The 16,512-nt window shown below is 32.2% G+C and overlaps 2 protein-coding genes across 2 annotated transcripts in view; one reads left to right on the top strand and one right to left on the bottom strand.

The window, feature by feature from the left end:
• The window catches only part of LOC111626049 (vinculin-like), a gene marked incomplete at its 5' end in the record, with an annotated part of 41,820 nt that overhangs the window by 5,373 nt on the left and 19,935 nt on the right, over positions 1 to 16,512 (bottom strand). The window lies entirely within an intron of this gene.
• Positions 1,250 to 16,512, top strand: part of LOC111626038 — a 34,952-nt gene continuing 19,689 nt past the window's right edge. The window contains exons 1-8 of the mRNA XM_023369313.1: positions 1,250 to 1,539; positions 8,931 to 9,001; positions 9,100 to 9,328; positions 9,396 to 9,504; positions 9,581 to 9,635; positions 9,707 to 9,857; positions 9,927 to 10,214; positions 10,285 to 10,542. Coding sequence (XP_023225081.1) covers positions 1,407 to 1,539; positions 8,931 to 9,001; positions 9,100 to 9,328; positions 9,396 to 9,504; positions 9,581 to 9,635; positions 9,707 to 9,857; positions 9,927 to 10,214; positions 10,285 to 10,535 — 1,287 coding nt within the window. The 5' untranslated portion in view covers positions 1,250 to 1,406 and the 3' untranslated portion in view covers positions 10,536 to 10,542. The remainder of the gene's footprint in view (positions 1,540 to 8,930; positions 9,002 to 9,099; positions 9,329 to 9,395; positions 9,505 to 9,580; positions 9,636 to 9,706; positions 9,858 to 9,926; positions 10,215 to 10,284; positions 10,543 to 16,512) is intronic.

Here is a 16,512-nt window from a genome sequence, read left to right as displayed (position 1 = left end):
CAAAAAAATATACGTATTTTGGAAATGTTGAGTCGAATTAGTCTAGAATCGATTAATTTTATGAAAGAAAACCTTTCAAACAGCCGTAGTCCGTAAACTATGATTCCTACAAAATTGATTCATAAAGAACGGAACGTATCTACCGTCTTATAGGGGGATCTACTGTATATAATAATAATAAAGTTAAAATAAATTAAGTTAATATATAATTATATATACAGTACCTAATTTATATATAATACTGTACAGACGATAGTAAACTCAACTTACTCGCCTAAACTCTCTGTAGTGTGTAAGTAGTTCGGCTGCTCGTCTACTATTGGTCCAGATTCGACCAATCCTGTCGCAACACGAGTCGGCGACGACGTTTTACGACTCCCTTTTAACATCTTTATATGAATACTGTTGCAATTTTTTCGCCACGTTATAGGAATCTCCGTTATAGGAACCCGCGTTATAGGGGGGTCTACTATATATCGAATAACAAAGTAATATTTTAATGATAAACTTATGACCCGTTAAATAGATTAATAAAAATTAGTTAAATTAGCGAATAAAGGTGAAAATGATCAATTTTTAAACTTCGCAAGAGTTGGGCCTTGTGCGCTCGCATCGTTCAGCTCCACCAACAGCCAACCCTGTCAAAGGGACGCTGGCACAATAAGACAAATTATTCAGCACTGTGATACCCGCCACAAAATACAAATTAAATAAATGCTAATAAAGACAATGATAACCAAACACTTGGAGAAAGCAACTATAGCTTCTGTAGAATGAATATTTTCACTTATGAATTCACGGTGGTGAAAAAAGTCGGAATTAAATATTGAATTCTTGAAAACAATGTTACTTATAAAGCAAAATTGAGGATGGCCGGACGACCGAGCGGTCAACGTACAGACTACCGCTCTGGGGAACCCGAGATCAAATCCGGCCGGGTCGAAAAATCCTCAGGAATTTTTCGAGGGTGGTCCGTATAGATATGTTGGATCTCGGCCGCACCATTGTAGGCCTGGCTGAATCCATAATGTGCTGGCTAAAAGAGGCCCTCTTAGTGCCCGTAGGGCGGAAAGAGTTTAGAAAAATATATATATTATTTTAATATTATTTCATGAAATTATATTAATAATAATAAATATTAATAATTAATTTATATGAAAAATATTTTATTGTGCCATAAGATATGAAATCTAATGTAAAATATATATTAGCAGACGATAACGTATTTTGGCGCTGCTATCGGTGAAATTGTGTCAGCAGACGATAATTTTCATTTCAAAATTAATTTTATTGGTCCTTAGAATCACGTGTCATTGCATGATTTAAAAATCTTCGGCTAATTTTTTGTAGTGGATTTTACATTTTTTAAAAATATTTCCATTCTAAACTAATCTAAAATCATTAAGATGATTTCGACAGATTCATCTTTTATATTTTCAAATAATGAAATAATTATCAATTGGAATGACTTGCACGAGTTAATGAATAAAAATATTTTATTCGAAGACGAAAAAAGCCAAGTACCCGAGTTTATTTATTGTGAGTATATTGATACATTTAATAAAATTAATACATATTAACGATTCAGTATCATATATATATTGTCGAATACTTTGAATATATATGTGTTATTGAATCTTATAAATCCACATAAATCACTTTATCTACAAACATTCGACGGGATGGTAAAATTACTAATGTGTTAGCCTATCAATCTGGGATCTAGGAACGACGGGTTGAGAAATCTCAGGACATTTTCGGGGTTTCTCAACCCACCTTGAATATAAGGTTCGTCCCTTACTACTCGGCCACTCCATTCTAGACTTGGTCAAGCCCACAATGAACCTAAAGCATTAAGAAGACCTTTTTAGAAGCCCCTTAGTGCCTTGACGGAAAGAGTAAAATAATAATAATGAAAACTATAAATTAATCGAATCTAATAATTACAGTTTCTTTTTAATCAGTAAAGCGTAACTAGTAAATTAATAGATTTTTCTTAGATTTTTTTTGTGTAGGCTAACGGTTTCCGCCCTGTAGACACCAAAACAGCCTTTTTAAAAACAAGCTCATTATGGGTTCGGCCGGGCCCGGTGGAGTGAGAAACTGGGCACGACAAATCCGGACGGATAACACTCACAAATGTCTGAGATTTTCGATCCTCCAGAGCAGTAGGTTGCCACCTTAACCACTTCTGTAACTTTACAAAGGAGATTGTTTTGTGATGTCTTCAAGAAATTTCATCGCTGTTGCTTACAGTTCTGCTGCTAATTAAAACCTACGACTTTTTAACTTTTTTATTTTAGGGAATAGCTAAAAGTCTGCAGAGATCGGGGGAGTAGATGTTTGGAAGCACTGTTATGCCCTTGGTTAGATATCCATTCACTATGTCAATGCCCAATGTTCTTGCACATCAATTGTTTCATAACTTATAATGCAGGTGGATTTCCTCCTGTGCGACTCATCCTCCTCGACCGGATAGGACGATTCACGTGGGTGGAAATTCGTCTCTCATTCTCGAGGAAGCAATATTTCAGCCCCAGTGGCGTAGCGTAGTGGGGGCGGCAGGGGCGTCCCGCCCCAGATGGCACTTTCTAGGGGACGGCAAAATTTCACAATAAATAATAAAAATATCTTGTAAAATTTGAACCATTCTAATCTAAATTTGAGTCGCGCTTACGTTAGTGCCATCGTCTGGACAGTCTGGGAATCTACTCACCGCCCGTGTGAACTAGTAATTTCGTCCGACGATATCCTGCGCAACCTGTTGACCTTTTTTTTCTTTTCTTTTTTTTTCTTGTACGATTCATTCGTATTCATGTACACCTCCAACATCCAATAGAGCTATTTTAAACAGAGCTTTTAAACAGAACATCCAATAGAGCTATTTTAAACAAAATTTCGCTGCACTAGCACGGAACTTTTCATTACTTGTTCTGTGACAAAACTGAATTTTAGTCTTTTAAATTGAGATACCTAAATAAGGGGGAACGAAATTTTCCTCCGCCCTTGGCGGCTGACACCCACGCTACGCTACTCTTCCGTCCGTCCGCCTCGAACCTGACGAGTCACTAATCCAAATGCCAAGCTGTTGAAATCTCCTGCACTCCACTTATTAACAGAAATTGCTTTTTTGAGAGGCGAGCAGTTGTTTGCATCCATTTTTCTTATTTATTATTTTATTAATTAATTAATTAAAAAACAACTAATACAAACACAACATAAAAAGAAAGATAATTTACAGCATCCTCTTCTAATAAAATTCCGAGCTGATTATCACTAATTCTTCGTGGATGTTGTTCATATCGGAAAAACTCTCTTTAAATACTTTCACTCTTCCTTTTGCTCTTAATTCCGCTCGATATGCCGCTGAATTCGCTTAGTCCGTTCAGTCCGCCAGCCTCTTACCTTAATACATTCATCTCTTAGAACCGCTTTCTGAATTAGTTAAAATATTGAAAAATTATTTGATAAGTTAAAATTATTTTAAACGTAACTTATTTTATCTTTATGTTAAGATACATTATTTAGTGTTGATTTACTTTCAATTACGTTATTGTCAGTCTTATCTGATGTTATTCTTTAATTTAATAAGTTGTTAACATAAAATTAGTTGTGTTTGAAGTAAGGGCGCCCGTATATTGGGGCACGTGCCCACCCCTTTTCGTCTCATTCGCCCTTTTCTTAATCTCCAAGTTGGCCCCAAACAACAGAAAATTTCTGACTTTTAGCCTATTCTGCAAATATAAAATAAACTAATGAACGATTTTTGTTCATTGATTCATGCAACTTTGTTCTATGTTTACAAAACTCAGTTTTTTGTTTTCAAGACCAAGTTAGTCCCGAGTGCAACCAGTGCCACATTAAGAGCGCTGATCCGACGTTAAATCAGAGTTTGAAGTTCCTTGCATAATGTACGAGGCCCTTTTTATAGCTTGTGCCACTGGTTTGAAGATATGAATGATGTTTCAGAAGATTTTATCATTCTAAAAATCTATGATATTGAGAGGAATTATTTAAATTGCTTGCCAGTTGCCTGTTACAATTCGTCCATATTTGAAAATAGAATAGATAGGCATAAATGAGAAATTAATAGGTAAAAATGTTCTCGAATTCGTTTGAGAAACGCATAACTATAACTCTGACAATATTGAATTGATTTGTCCTGGGTGTATTTATGTTTTGAATTGTATTTGATAAATTAATTCATTATAAAAAAATCATTTCATAAAATGAGTTTGTATTTTTTAGTACGATATAATGTTATGTTTCGTGGGATTTCGAATGTTTAAAGAACAACAGATTTCGAAATATAAAGATGTTCCTTTATTTGAACAGCCGTGGTGCGTTATCGCAAAAGGGCAATTGTCCCTTGTTGGAGGTCCCAAACCAACCCTTTATAAGAAAATATTTCCCCCAAAAAATTCCCTCGAAGAAAAATGTCTGAAATCGCTGTACACGGGACTCCCTAATTCAAATTTACTTGGTTCCATGAACCTATAACGCGTCACTGGAACAGGGCTGTAACTAGAACGCCGCACCACCAGTGGCCAAGCGATCTTCGTACCCTGAACACTGGGAGTTCGGTCGTGGGTTCGCACCTCGCTCGGACGGGCTGACCACGCGGAGTTTTCCGGGTTTTCTCCACGTCTGTAACGCCTAACTAGGGGCCAGTTTCCCTTAAAAATACTTCCCGGAAGGCATCTCCCTAGGCAGATCGCCCAAGTGTTGCGTTGCCATTACCTAACAAACAAACAGCAGTCATTAGACTCAAGTCATAGTTAGATTTTAGGTCTTTGACTGCCACCGACGACACCACCACTACTAGTCTCTCTTTTGGACTGTAACAACGTGGTTGTACTGCACGTTAGCTGCTTGTATCGTATCTCACATCTTGTTTCTTTACAAAACTATAGTTAATTATAATTTTATTTAAAAGTATATTCATACAGTTGAAGAATATTTTGTACCAGATATGTACCGGTACATCCACCACACATTATATTTCACCAAGTAAGTTTATATTTTATTTTTATTGTAGCCCCTGTATTGTGGCTAGCAATTCAGAATGTAATTGTGATATTAAAAATACATTTAGAAAAGTCTACGATTTTTACTGGCTTATCGAACAAACGAATACGAATGGACCCTAGACCAGCACTGACGCGCAATTAACTGATTGCCCCTGGAAGTCGGCTTCTTACAGAAACACAGCTTTCCTATCATCAAATGTCACGGCAACCATTGCCAAACCCACGTCAAATATTGGATTTTTATTGGTAGAAATACCAAACTGGGGTTTCGCCATAGCGAATTACGAAGAGATGCATGCAAGGAATTATTTGCAGCTATGAGTACGTCTCCAGATTTTCAGCAAACCAGAACTGCACCACTTCCATTTGAAAAACCTTCATTCACTCGGTGGCTTGTGCGTGGGAAGGTGATGTTTAATATTCTCATGAACTAGAAAGAATTAAAGGCTTATTATATCTCTGCTGAGTTAGACCAGTCGCATTTTGACGCAAAATATGAAGCAAGACTCTTAAAATAAATGCTATCTGATTACAAAAATTACTTGTATTTTAACTTTGTGACATCTATTGTGCAGGAATTTGAAAAATTGAACAGCCCTTTCCAACAAACAAAAACTGATTCTAATGAACTGTATAAACTTTTCTTACGTCAGCAAAGTCTTCAGAACTGGTTGAACAATGTAACAGGCAAAAGAAAAAGATTCAAGAAGTTGATTTTGGTGCCAAATTCATAATAGCATGCAATAAATTCCTACAGAACAACAGTAATGAGGCTCGTTTAGAAATTAAGACTGTAAAAAAAAAAGATGCATGGCTGTTCTTGAAGAAGCTCTCAATCAATTCCATCAGCAACAGTTACTTTTTAGTCTATTAAAATTAAGCCCTGGAATAGTTTTAAATCAAGCTTCAAAATCTGTACTGTATTTTCTAACTTTCCATTTCTGCATCTTGCAAGCAACATCAACATAATTGAAAAACAGTAAAGGAAGTTACCTTTTGTTGATTGGCAAGAAGAAACTCCGTTTAAGAAAGATGGACTCCCTGTACACAGAACAAATTTGGATTGGTGTGCTTCAGCATCATGCATTTAAAGAGCTTGCAACCTTTGTTCTTACTTGTCTGATAACTCCTATCAGCAATGCTGTAGTTGAAAGAGTAGTTTCTCTTGTGAAAACAAAGGCAAGAAACAGAATGCAGCTAAATCTTCTTGATGCGATTGTTAGAATCAGAGTTACTGCTTTTAGGGAAATGTTGCAAAGACTTTTCTGCATCTCCAGAAATGCTAAAAAACTATTCAACAGACACTGGGTACAGCGAATGTCGTTCAGGTGTGGAAGATAATAATCTAGATCTAGAGCTTTTCTTATGATTGTAATAAAAATATATATTGCATTTGATTTGTTGAACAAGAAAGCAATATGAAATTTAGTTTGGCTTAAAAAAAATACTGACTGGTCTTTTTCCAGTACTATTTGGCCTTAAACTGAGATTAGGAGTTGGCAATCCTGGCCAATAGGTCAATCCGTAGAATACTAGAAATTAATTTTAGGAAACTACTGATGACAATTTTACAAAAAAATTGTAAAAATATATTGTTTTATATTGAAATTATAAAATATTGGTTTTTGATTAGAATTATGTTATAAGTAGACAGCGGACATATAGGCCTTTAAAAGTGGCGTTTTAGGCGCTTAAAATAAGCTCTTAAATTGCGTAGTTTAGGCTTTATAAACAAAAAATAGGCGGTAAAAAATTGCACAATGAACAATTAACGTACTTATCAGGACAATGAATTTTTTATTTAACATATGTATTTAAAACAAAAATGCACGTATTCAGAATGATACAAACACAAAGGTAAACAAACAATTATCTTTACATTTTTTTATTCGCTCTGTTTCCCATAGTTAGCTTCATAATATATTACAAGCACTTTTTCCAAATTTTCAATAAAAAAGTTGCAACGTTTGTCACTGAGAATTAATTTATATGCAGAGAAAGAGCATATAATCCGTTATCTTCAGTAGATGTGTTTCACGTCTACTGAAGATAACATACAATATTTCAACCTTGGAAGAAGATGAACCAGGAATTCACTTTCAGTTTTGCTCTTCTTTCCTGCCAAAATATCAGCCACAATAAACAAGCGCTTTAATCCAAGTCTCTTTTGAAGCACTGCTTTCAACTCTTTCTTCACTTTTTTTGCAGCAGTGCCTGGTGCATCACAAAGTTTCTGCTTTGCTCTGTTGAGGAGATCAATTTGTTCATATATAGGTTTCCCACTACTTTCAAGAGCAGTATAGTATCTACAATGAATGTGAAATAACACTTGATGTACATCAACTTGTTCTGAACATAAATGTCATTCAAAATTTTCTTGGCTTTAGTTAAACAAATTGCACAGGCTAGTCCGCTAAGGGAAAAATAGGCATTTGCCTAAAATCCGCTGTCTAAAAATGACAAATGAAGCATCTCTTCACATAGTTTTTATTACTATAAAATTGCATCAAGGGGTGTAATTTATTTCAGTTATTATTGCATTCTAATTTTTTCTGCTTGGGATATGCATCCACTGGGACTTAAATATAAGTAATCAATAATATTAAAAAAAATGACTCTGTCTGATTGCATTTTCAGGAAAAAATGAAACATAAGCAGTTTAATTTAAGAATTAAAGTAAACCATTGCGGAAAATGAAACGAAAAATTAATAAAAACTTTTTAAAAATATGAAAACAACCTAAACTTTATGTTTTAGGCAAAAAATAGGCAGAAACGTCAAAATAAGCATTTTTAGGAATTATAAAATACCATTGTTTCGGTCTAAATGTTCATGAAAAGTGTTCATACAAAATCTTAGCCATGTATATGCCAAGGAAAAAATTAGGCATTTGCCGAAAATCCGCTGTCTAGTTATTAGTTAGTTTTACCACTTGGTAATGTCAGAAAATCTGCAGAAAAACCTGTCTGAGACTCATATCATTTACTTTAAAACCACAATTATAGTCTACTGTTTCAAGTACATCCTTACTAATAAAACAGACATTAATAATAAACCACGATTACATAATTGTAATTGCATTTCAATATGGGATAATTCCACAATTTTATCAGTAAACTGATACATTACAGATGAAATATTTGTACAGTAATATCTCGCCTTACGCAATTTTCAAATCTTGTCGATTCGTCTTTTGTTTGAGCGCCACGCAACTTTTGATTACTCACTGCCCCCACACTATTGCTCAACTTACATGTTCAGACGTGTCGCGTGGAATTGACACATAGCTACAATTTATTTTGTGTTATTTATTTCTGTGTTTGTTATATCTACGGACCCTTGAGACTCTATGTGGTGATTTCTTGTAACCGTGAACGAATCAAAAGACGAGATAAGATTAACGAGAACATTTATTAGCTTACATACATCCGACTTGGATTTTACACAAATTGTGAAATTATACCCTGATTTACGCGGTTATCGCTCGGTCCCACCTATCGCGTAAGTTCGGGGTATTACTGTAATTAAACTTATATGGTTCTTATCATACTTTATATTGGTTTATTTATTAAAATAAAACTTTCAAATTTCCAGAATACTATTGAATTTTACATTGTATATTAATGCGAAAAAACCAATTAAAACATTTCATTTTGAAAACTGTTCTTGTAAATCATAACAATTTCAAGTATTATTAATTATACATTCAAAGAAAATATATTTTTACCAAAGCTAGAGTATTGATCTCAAGTTGAAATTTCTAATATTTTGGATGATTAAGTGTTAATTTGATTACGAATTAACATTAAATTCTTTGAAATAAAACAATAAAGTTATATATATCTAATATTTTATATATGCAAATAATTTTTCTTATTGTTATACATATTCTACCTGAAGCATGTGGAAAAAAACTGGGAAATAAAAGGAAAAATTTCAGATTTCCAGAAGTAAATATAGAAATAAATGAGGTAAAATTTGTATCATTTATGTTAAATAATTTAATTTATAGATTTAAAACTTTATTTATAAAATATTATGATACATTTATTTTGTAAAATTATTTCAGAAAGATGAAAAATGTCTGTTTATGAAAAACGAAATTTATATCAAAAATATATTACCTGACCCACAGTTTTATATATTTAAACCAAATCAACTTGCACAGCAAACTTATCAATCTGTAGACAATGGAAAAAAGAGTAATGGAAAGAAAAACCGACTACAATATAATGCTACCTGCTATGTTTGTCGATTAAATCAAGAAAATAAAACTATTAATTGTCTTCTTCCTGAAGGTAATTTTTTTCAATACTCTTACTATAAACTTGGCATTTGTTTTGACTTTTTATTTTAATACTTCAGGTACTAAATTAATAAAACCTAAAAAGAAATTAGTAGCATTAGTGGCTGATGTCTTATATAACAGTCCTGAAGGCATTCTTCCAGTGCAGCAAATTTATTCTGCCCTACAGTAAGTGTATTATTAAACAATATATGATAACAGCAAAATTTTAAAAATTTAAATTTAAAAATAATTATTTGAACAGAAAGAGATATCCTTATTTCCTGTTTATGAATAAAAATGCAGTTAACAGCTGGAAGGTAAAAATCTTAAATATTTAAGTTTTTTGTTTAATAAAACCATATTTAATATTTTTGCTTGTTCTCTACAGAGTTCTGTTAGACATGCAATATTTCAAAAATGGTTTTTTAAAATGAAAATATGTAATGGTGATTATAAACAAAAATGTTCATATTGGGCTTTAAATACTGCTTGCACACCAAAAGAATGGATTATGCCAGGTATTAATCTAAGGGAAAGAGGTAATGAATTATGATTTTTGAGATTATTTCATTTCATTTGAACTTTACTTATAGAAAAAATATTTGCAGGTGCCTTAGCACAATCAGATATTTTAACAGCTGTGATATTAATAAATTATTTACAACAATCCAATTGTATTTCACAAAATAAAACTATCAATGACGACAAACTTACAGATATTAATATTAGCTTAGATCAGAGTAATCAATCATCAAAAATGTTAGCAATGCAAAATAAATATCCAAATATATCACCCAAACAAAATTTACATGTGCATAATGAAAAAGAATATGATCCAGTTATATCAGGAATAGGTTCTCATAGAATAAAAAAGAGTTTACATTTTTCAAATGAAGGTAGAAATTTAATATTTCTTTCTTAATTAATTTAGATTTATTTTTAGATTTTAATATTAGTTTATTGTAGATGACAAGGAAAACTACCCAGTTTATTTGAACATAGAACCACAGATGATAGTAGAAAAAAAAGATGACAAATTATTTCATCACAACAATTTCAAAGTAGAAGAAGAGGAAAACAATCAGTATTATACATTTACTTCACTAATGCAGAATAATCCACATAATAATGAAAACTGCAATCATTTAGAAATTTATGAACTATTTGATTTTTGTATGCACACATATGAAGACAATCCTTCAAGTTCTAATGATTGAGATAGAGGTATGTAAAACATTATTTTTATTTGTAAATCTTATAATTTTATATTATTCTAGTTGTAGAAATCTTTTTAATTATTATATATTTGTCTCATAAATAAATATTACATTAAAGCATGAATATAATTACTGTTTATTGAAATTATAACCAATTTTTAATAGTTTCTTTCACCAAATTGTTAGCACCATAAATAAACATCACAAATTCATATAATTAATAACGAATGCAAATAAAAACAAAAACAATATACAGATTTTTGATATTTTAAAACTTAACAGTAGTCTTGAAAGATGTATATCATTTCAGATTTTTCATATTTTTACATATCCAATTTAAAAGCATAATAAAAAAAAAATGTATATANATAAATACATTTGAAAAATAACCAAATTTCAAACAGTTTTAAACCCTATTTTCATTGATTCTGAAATGAACCTCTGGTTGGATTGTAGATGTTATGGTCAGCCTTATTTAGAATATTCCCGATACATCTAGAAGGAAACTTTCGGAATAAACTCGATATTCGAACTAAGATCTTTCTTCTAGAATAGTGGTTCCCAATTAGTTTTTCCTACGTACCACTTCAAGAAAGAGCTAAAACTCGCGTACCCTCTTATAACAGAAATTCATATTAATCCATACTAATATTATAAATTCGAAGGCAATTCTGGCTGTCTGTCTGTTATCTTTTCACGTTTAAACCGCTGAACAGGTTTTAATAAAATTTGGCACAGAGATAGCTTGCATGTTGGAGATGGACATAGGCTACATTTTACTGCGAGAAAATATCTTACTCCCACGAAAAAATTCGATATAATGGGACGAACCTGTGGGTGTTGCTAGTGATAAATAGAATAAGTTTTTTTTACATTTATTACCTTTAAAATAAAATTCTAATAATAATGAAAATAACATAAGGTTGTTTAATTTTAATGTGACAAATGTGCACGATTTTCTTTGCACAACTTTGTAAAATCTGGTTGCTTTTTGTCAGCTTCAGTTGAAGTCGATGATGATGTTTAGTTTTCATGTTTGTCATGGCTGAAAATCCGCTCTCGCAGAGGTATGTTGTGCCAAATGGTAGTAAATATTTTATTGCTGCTTCGCTGACATGATAAATGTCTTTTAGGTCAACCCAAAAATTACTCAGTGATTGCTCTGCAAAACAACTCTTGAGTCTGCTGTTGCATGAAATTAATTCCTTTTGGTCAGAGATGGGAAGGTGGTCGGTGGAGTTATTCGCAACAGCAACAAAAATTTTCAAAATTAATTTCGTGAAAACAAATTGTGTTAATTGTACAATTTTTGTTTCTTGCGTAAGAATTTCATTTAGGTATTTTTTTTAACTCTTTCCGCCCGGTGGGCACTAAGAGGCCCATTAAACTCTTTGCAAGCCCATTATGGGTTCAGCCAGGCCTGCAATGGGGCTGCCGGGTGGTGAGGGACGGGGTCCGACATATCCGAACGGACCACCCCCCAGAAGTATTCCTGGGGATTTTTTCGACCCGTTCGGATTCGAACCAGGGTCACCCAGAGCGGTAGGCTGCACCTTGACCGCTCGGCCATCCGGCCTCATTTAGGTATTGTCGCAAATGCATTTTTTTAAAAATGAAATTTCGAGAATATTTTTAGTTATAAATAAACGAATTTGTGCATTCGACATCATGTTGTAAATTGCAGAATTTTTGATGGTCCTCCCATTATTTTTTTATTGCTTCATCTCATGCATTAAAATTTTAAATCGACCGATTTTAGATTGCCGCGCGTACCCCCATGGGTACGCGTACCACTAATTGGGAACCATTGGTCTAGACTCTAGAGCAGTGGTTCTTAATCTTTTTATACTCGCTGCCCACCAAATATTTCATAATGTTTTGTGACCCCCATTTTTTAAAATAATAATTTATATTTGTTAAATTATCTATAATAAATTGATTTTTTTATTATTGCTTTATTTTTAAAATTTCAAGCATTAATAGTTTCTTAGAATTACTTTGGAATTAAAGAAGTAAATACTGCGGTGTAAGTAGCACATTTGCATTTATTTCTTCTGTACTAACAAAGTTGTATGTAGGAAGAAATAAGAAATAAATAAAGTTTTCATATTTAGTTTTTTTTATCTTTCTTATTTCACTTTTCAATACGATATTTGGTTATACATCAATTTTCTTTTTATTATATTCTGAAGGAAATTTTGCATAATTTGGCGGCCCCCGGCAAACTTCTTATGGACCCCCAGGGGCCACGGCCCCCTGTTAAGAAACACTGGTCTAGGGTCCATTCGCATCGTTTATTCGATAAGCCAGTAAAACCGTAGACTTCTCTAAATGCAATTTTAATATCACAATTACATTCCGAATCGCTAGCCACGATATAAGGGCTACAATTAAAAATAAAATAATAGACTTACTCGGTGAAATAAAATGCATGGTGGATGTACCGGTACATACCCGGTACAAAATATTCTTCAATTGTAAGAATATACTTTTAAAGAAAATTATAATTAAATATAGCTTTGTAAAGACGTACTGTACATAAAAATATAAAATATTCTTTACTTTTTAAATCTTAAAAAAATGCACTTAGTCAAATAGCTCCCTACGAGTGGCTAAAAGATGGAATCGAAGACGGTTGCAGAGCGTGCATACACGCGGACTGCCAAATCCCCAGGGTGCCGATACCGGTCAATGTCAAATACCTCTTTTGTCGCATCACTAGTATATCTCAAAGGACGCGACAGGGTTGTTGTAGATTTTAAACGTTTCTCACCATAATCTAAATTTGTTAAACTTAATAGTCATTTGTTTTCTAACTAATTCGTTTTAGGACCAAGAGTCCACGGAAATTTCCAAAATTTACAACTTTTCGGTCACTCTCGTCGAACTGGAAAAATGTCTGTCTTTATTACATTAATAATACTAAGAAATCAGTCTCCACTGTACTCGGCTAGAGATGTTTCGGTTAAGCTTTTGTTTAAGTAAAATTTCGGCTCTTTCTTTAGGGTTTTGTTTATGTCCCCAATTCCCTAATCGTTTAATTATTTAACTACTTCTTAAGTAGAAATAAGTCGAAACTAGTTACTTTGTACTCGAATATTTGTAGTCTTGGGAAAAAAGTGTAAAGACAAATTTTTATGACAAACGGATACATAAATCGTAAATTTAAGGAAAATAAATTCTAGAGCTTTTTCTGTACCTCGCGTATCTCTCTCATTCATTAAATTTAGTTGTAAATGACGCTGTAGGAATAACGGTTAATTTTTTAACATCATACAAGAATTGTACACGTTTTTTTCTACATACTCCTTAAAGATGGGATATACAAAATCGTAATATCACCGGTTTAACATTAAAATCGGTAATTAATATAAAATCGGAGAGCGGAATAAATATATCAAATATTTTAATGGATTTTTTTATTCTCCTGTCACCTATACAGAACTATCGTAAAAACATACCAGTAAATTCTTATCGGTTGGGTTAAGTTATAAATCTACTCGTTATTCACGTAATCGAAATATCTAGTGGGCTGGCGGCTAACAGCCGAGAACCAGTCCTTGATAGAATTGGAAGCGTTAGAATGTGTAGCATCAACTCAAGGTCGTAGGCTTCCACCGGCTAAACCGGGTGAAGTTGGTGCTCTGTAAAGCGCGTGCGCAAATCTGGCTTTTTAGAATCTGACAATACAGAAATTCCACTCCGCCACTAATATTCGAATATACAATAGCAATCTTATCTTTTTTTCATGTGTAGTATAGAAATTTGTGATAAGATACATGGTGCGGTTATAATAAAATATTGTGCGATTATTTTCATATAATTAAAATTAATATGTATTTATTTTTTATAAAATGCAAGGGAAGCGGCGCTTTCACCGCTTTTAATAATGGCACACCACTGGAAACAACCAAACTCTTTATATGGTTTTCGTTTTAAACTTATATTATAGTATTTGATTTACATTTACAAAGGTTATCTTACATAGAACTTTATCACGTCGAGTGACCGATCTAATACATTTTAAAAATTCTTTATTTCTCTAATGTACACAATCGAAATAAGTTTTTAAATGTGTTAGATTGGGTATTGAAGCCATATTTTTACTTTATACAATCAATTTTTGTTTCACTAAAACAAATTCAAAGTAATAGGAACTGGATTACAAAACGAATATTTCCAACTAAAACTGATAATAGAAACTAATTCAATTGATTTTTATATATATTTTAAAAATAATTTTTCAATGTTTTTTTAAAATAACAGTTGAAAAATTATACGTCGTTAAATAATAACTTATCACATATTCGTAGTGATTTAGAAGGTTTAGAGCGATATGTTAATTATTTTAACACTTATTTTCTATTCTGAACTTTGCTGTTTTCAAGGTATTTGGCAGGATTTTCTCTGCTTATTTAACATAAACCGAAATTATTCAATTTATTTAGTTTTTACTTTGTTTAAACTGGTAGTAAATTGCCTTGTTTTATATGATAAAAAATCTCACAAGTAGATAACACAGAGAGTCCTATAAACCTCTACTGCCTCCAGTCCGCCTGCCCGTCTTTCCTTTAACTCGTAAACGAAGTTAGATACATGAAGACGGGAGCAGATATCTTATTTTATAAAGCTTCAGTTCTCGATCAAATTTTCATCAAATTAATTTATTTTAGTGCTCAAATCTCCTAAAATTGCAATCTTATTTAGGCTTATAATACAGAAATATTATAAGCCAAAAATTTTACTGCTTTTATTACACGTTCATATAATTTCAAGCAAATATTTACGGTAACGGGAAATAATCTATAAATTAGAATAGAGTAATTTTAATTAAACTGCTAATGAATCTTAATGGATGACGCCCATTAGAGAAATGTAGTAATGAAGTTAAGTTGATAAATTCATTATCAAGGTAAACATCTAATAAATATAATTTGGTTGTAAATTATTTCAAATATTAAAATGGTGGATGACATAAATTTATCTTACACTAATGCATAATTAAGATTATACAATAAATTTATTAAAATTCTTCCTTAATTTAAACAGAGAAAATTTCATACATAATGGTTTTAAATACCAAATTGCACTTAATATTATTCAGACTCATCTCTTACCTCCAGGAAGTCTTTTACACATGTGTAGAAACAGGACAGGTTTTTGAAAATGATGCACTTTTTGTAGTATCAAATTGCTTTAATTTTAATATTGTGCATAGGAGGAATTGCATATGGATTTTTTTCTATCAGGAATTATATTGTTCGTTACTCAAAAGAAATTAGAAAATCTTCTGAATGAACTCTTTCTAATAGATAAAACTAACAAATTTTTAAACGATCACAGCAGTTTTCTAAGTAATTATAAACTTTACGAGTAAAATTTAATTGTTTCCTGAAGATACATAAAAAACCACCAATGAGGTAAAAAGATACACGTGCATAAATAAGAAAATAACATACAGTAAAAGTATTTATTTCATGAGTAATTGTGCTACAAAGTTGCAGACATGAATTCGAATTTTCAAGATACAATTTGCATGAGCTGTTTTATAGCACCTTGCTGCATGTTATCTCTCATTTTCGGGGTAGAGCCGTTTTACTTATGCAACTGTAAAAAGGACATTGCCATTTTACAAAAATCTCAGCTGAAAAATACTTACACTAAATGTATAAGAATCATTTTGTGGGTACATTCTTGTTTGCTCTTGTTGCATGCTACACCGATTGCCAGTAATTATGTAATTTGTAAAGGATGGTTTGACGACTTCACTACTGAAGATTCGATATTAAATGCTGTTTTTGGACTTATATGTTTAGCTTATTCAATGTGCCTCAGTTTTTTCCGAAACAACAAATTCAAATTAATAGAAAGTGGATTAAAGAACGAATATTTTCGACAAAAAATAGTGAACGAAAATAATTCAACAATGAGAAAACTCTCTCTATTTGTTACTCTCTTTGCAATGATAATTGTTGTT

This window comes from Centruroides sculpturatus, unplaced genomic scaffold, assembly GCF_000671375.1.
Source record: "Centruroides sculpturatus isolate CEXI.00-Female unplaced genomic scaffold, Cexi_2.0 scaffold496, whole genome shotgun sequence".
Classification (NCBI taxonomy): Eukaryota; Metazoa; Arthropoda; class Arachnida; order Scorpiones; family Buthidae; genus Centruroides; species Centruroides sculpturatus.
Note: the sequence above shows the minus strand (reverse complement) of the source record. Positions and strands in the feature narration are given on the sequence as shown.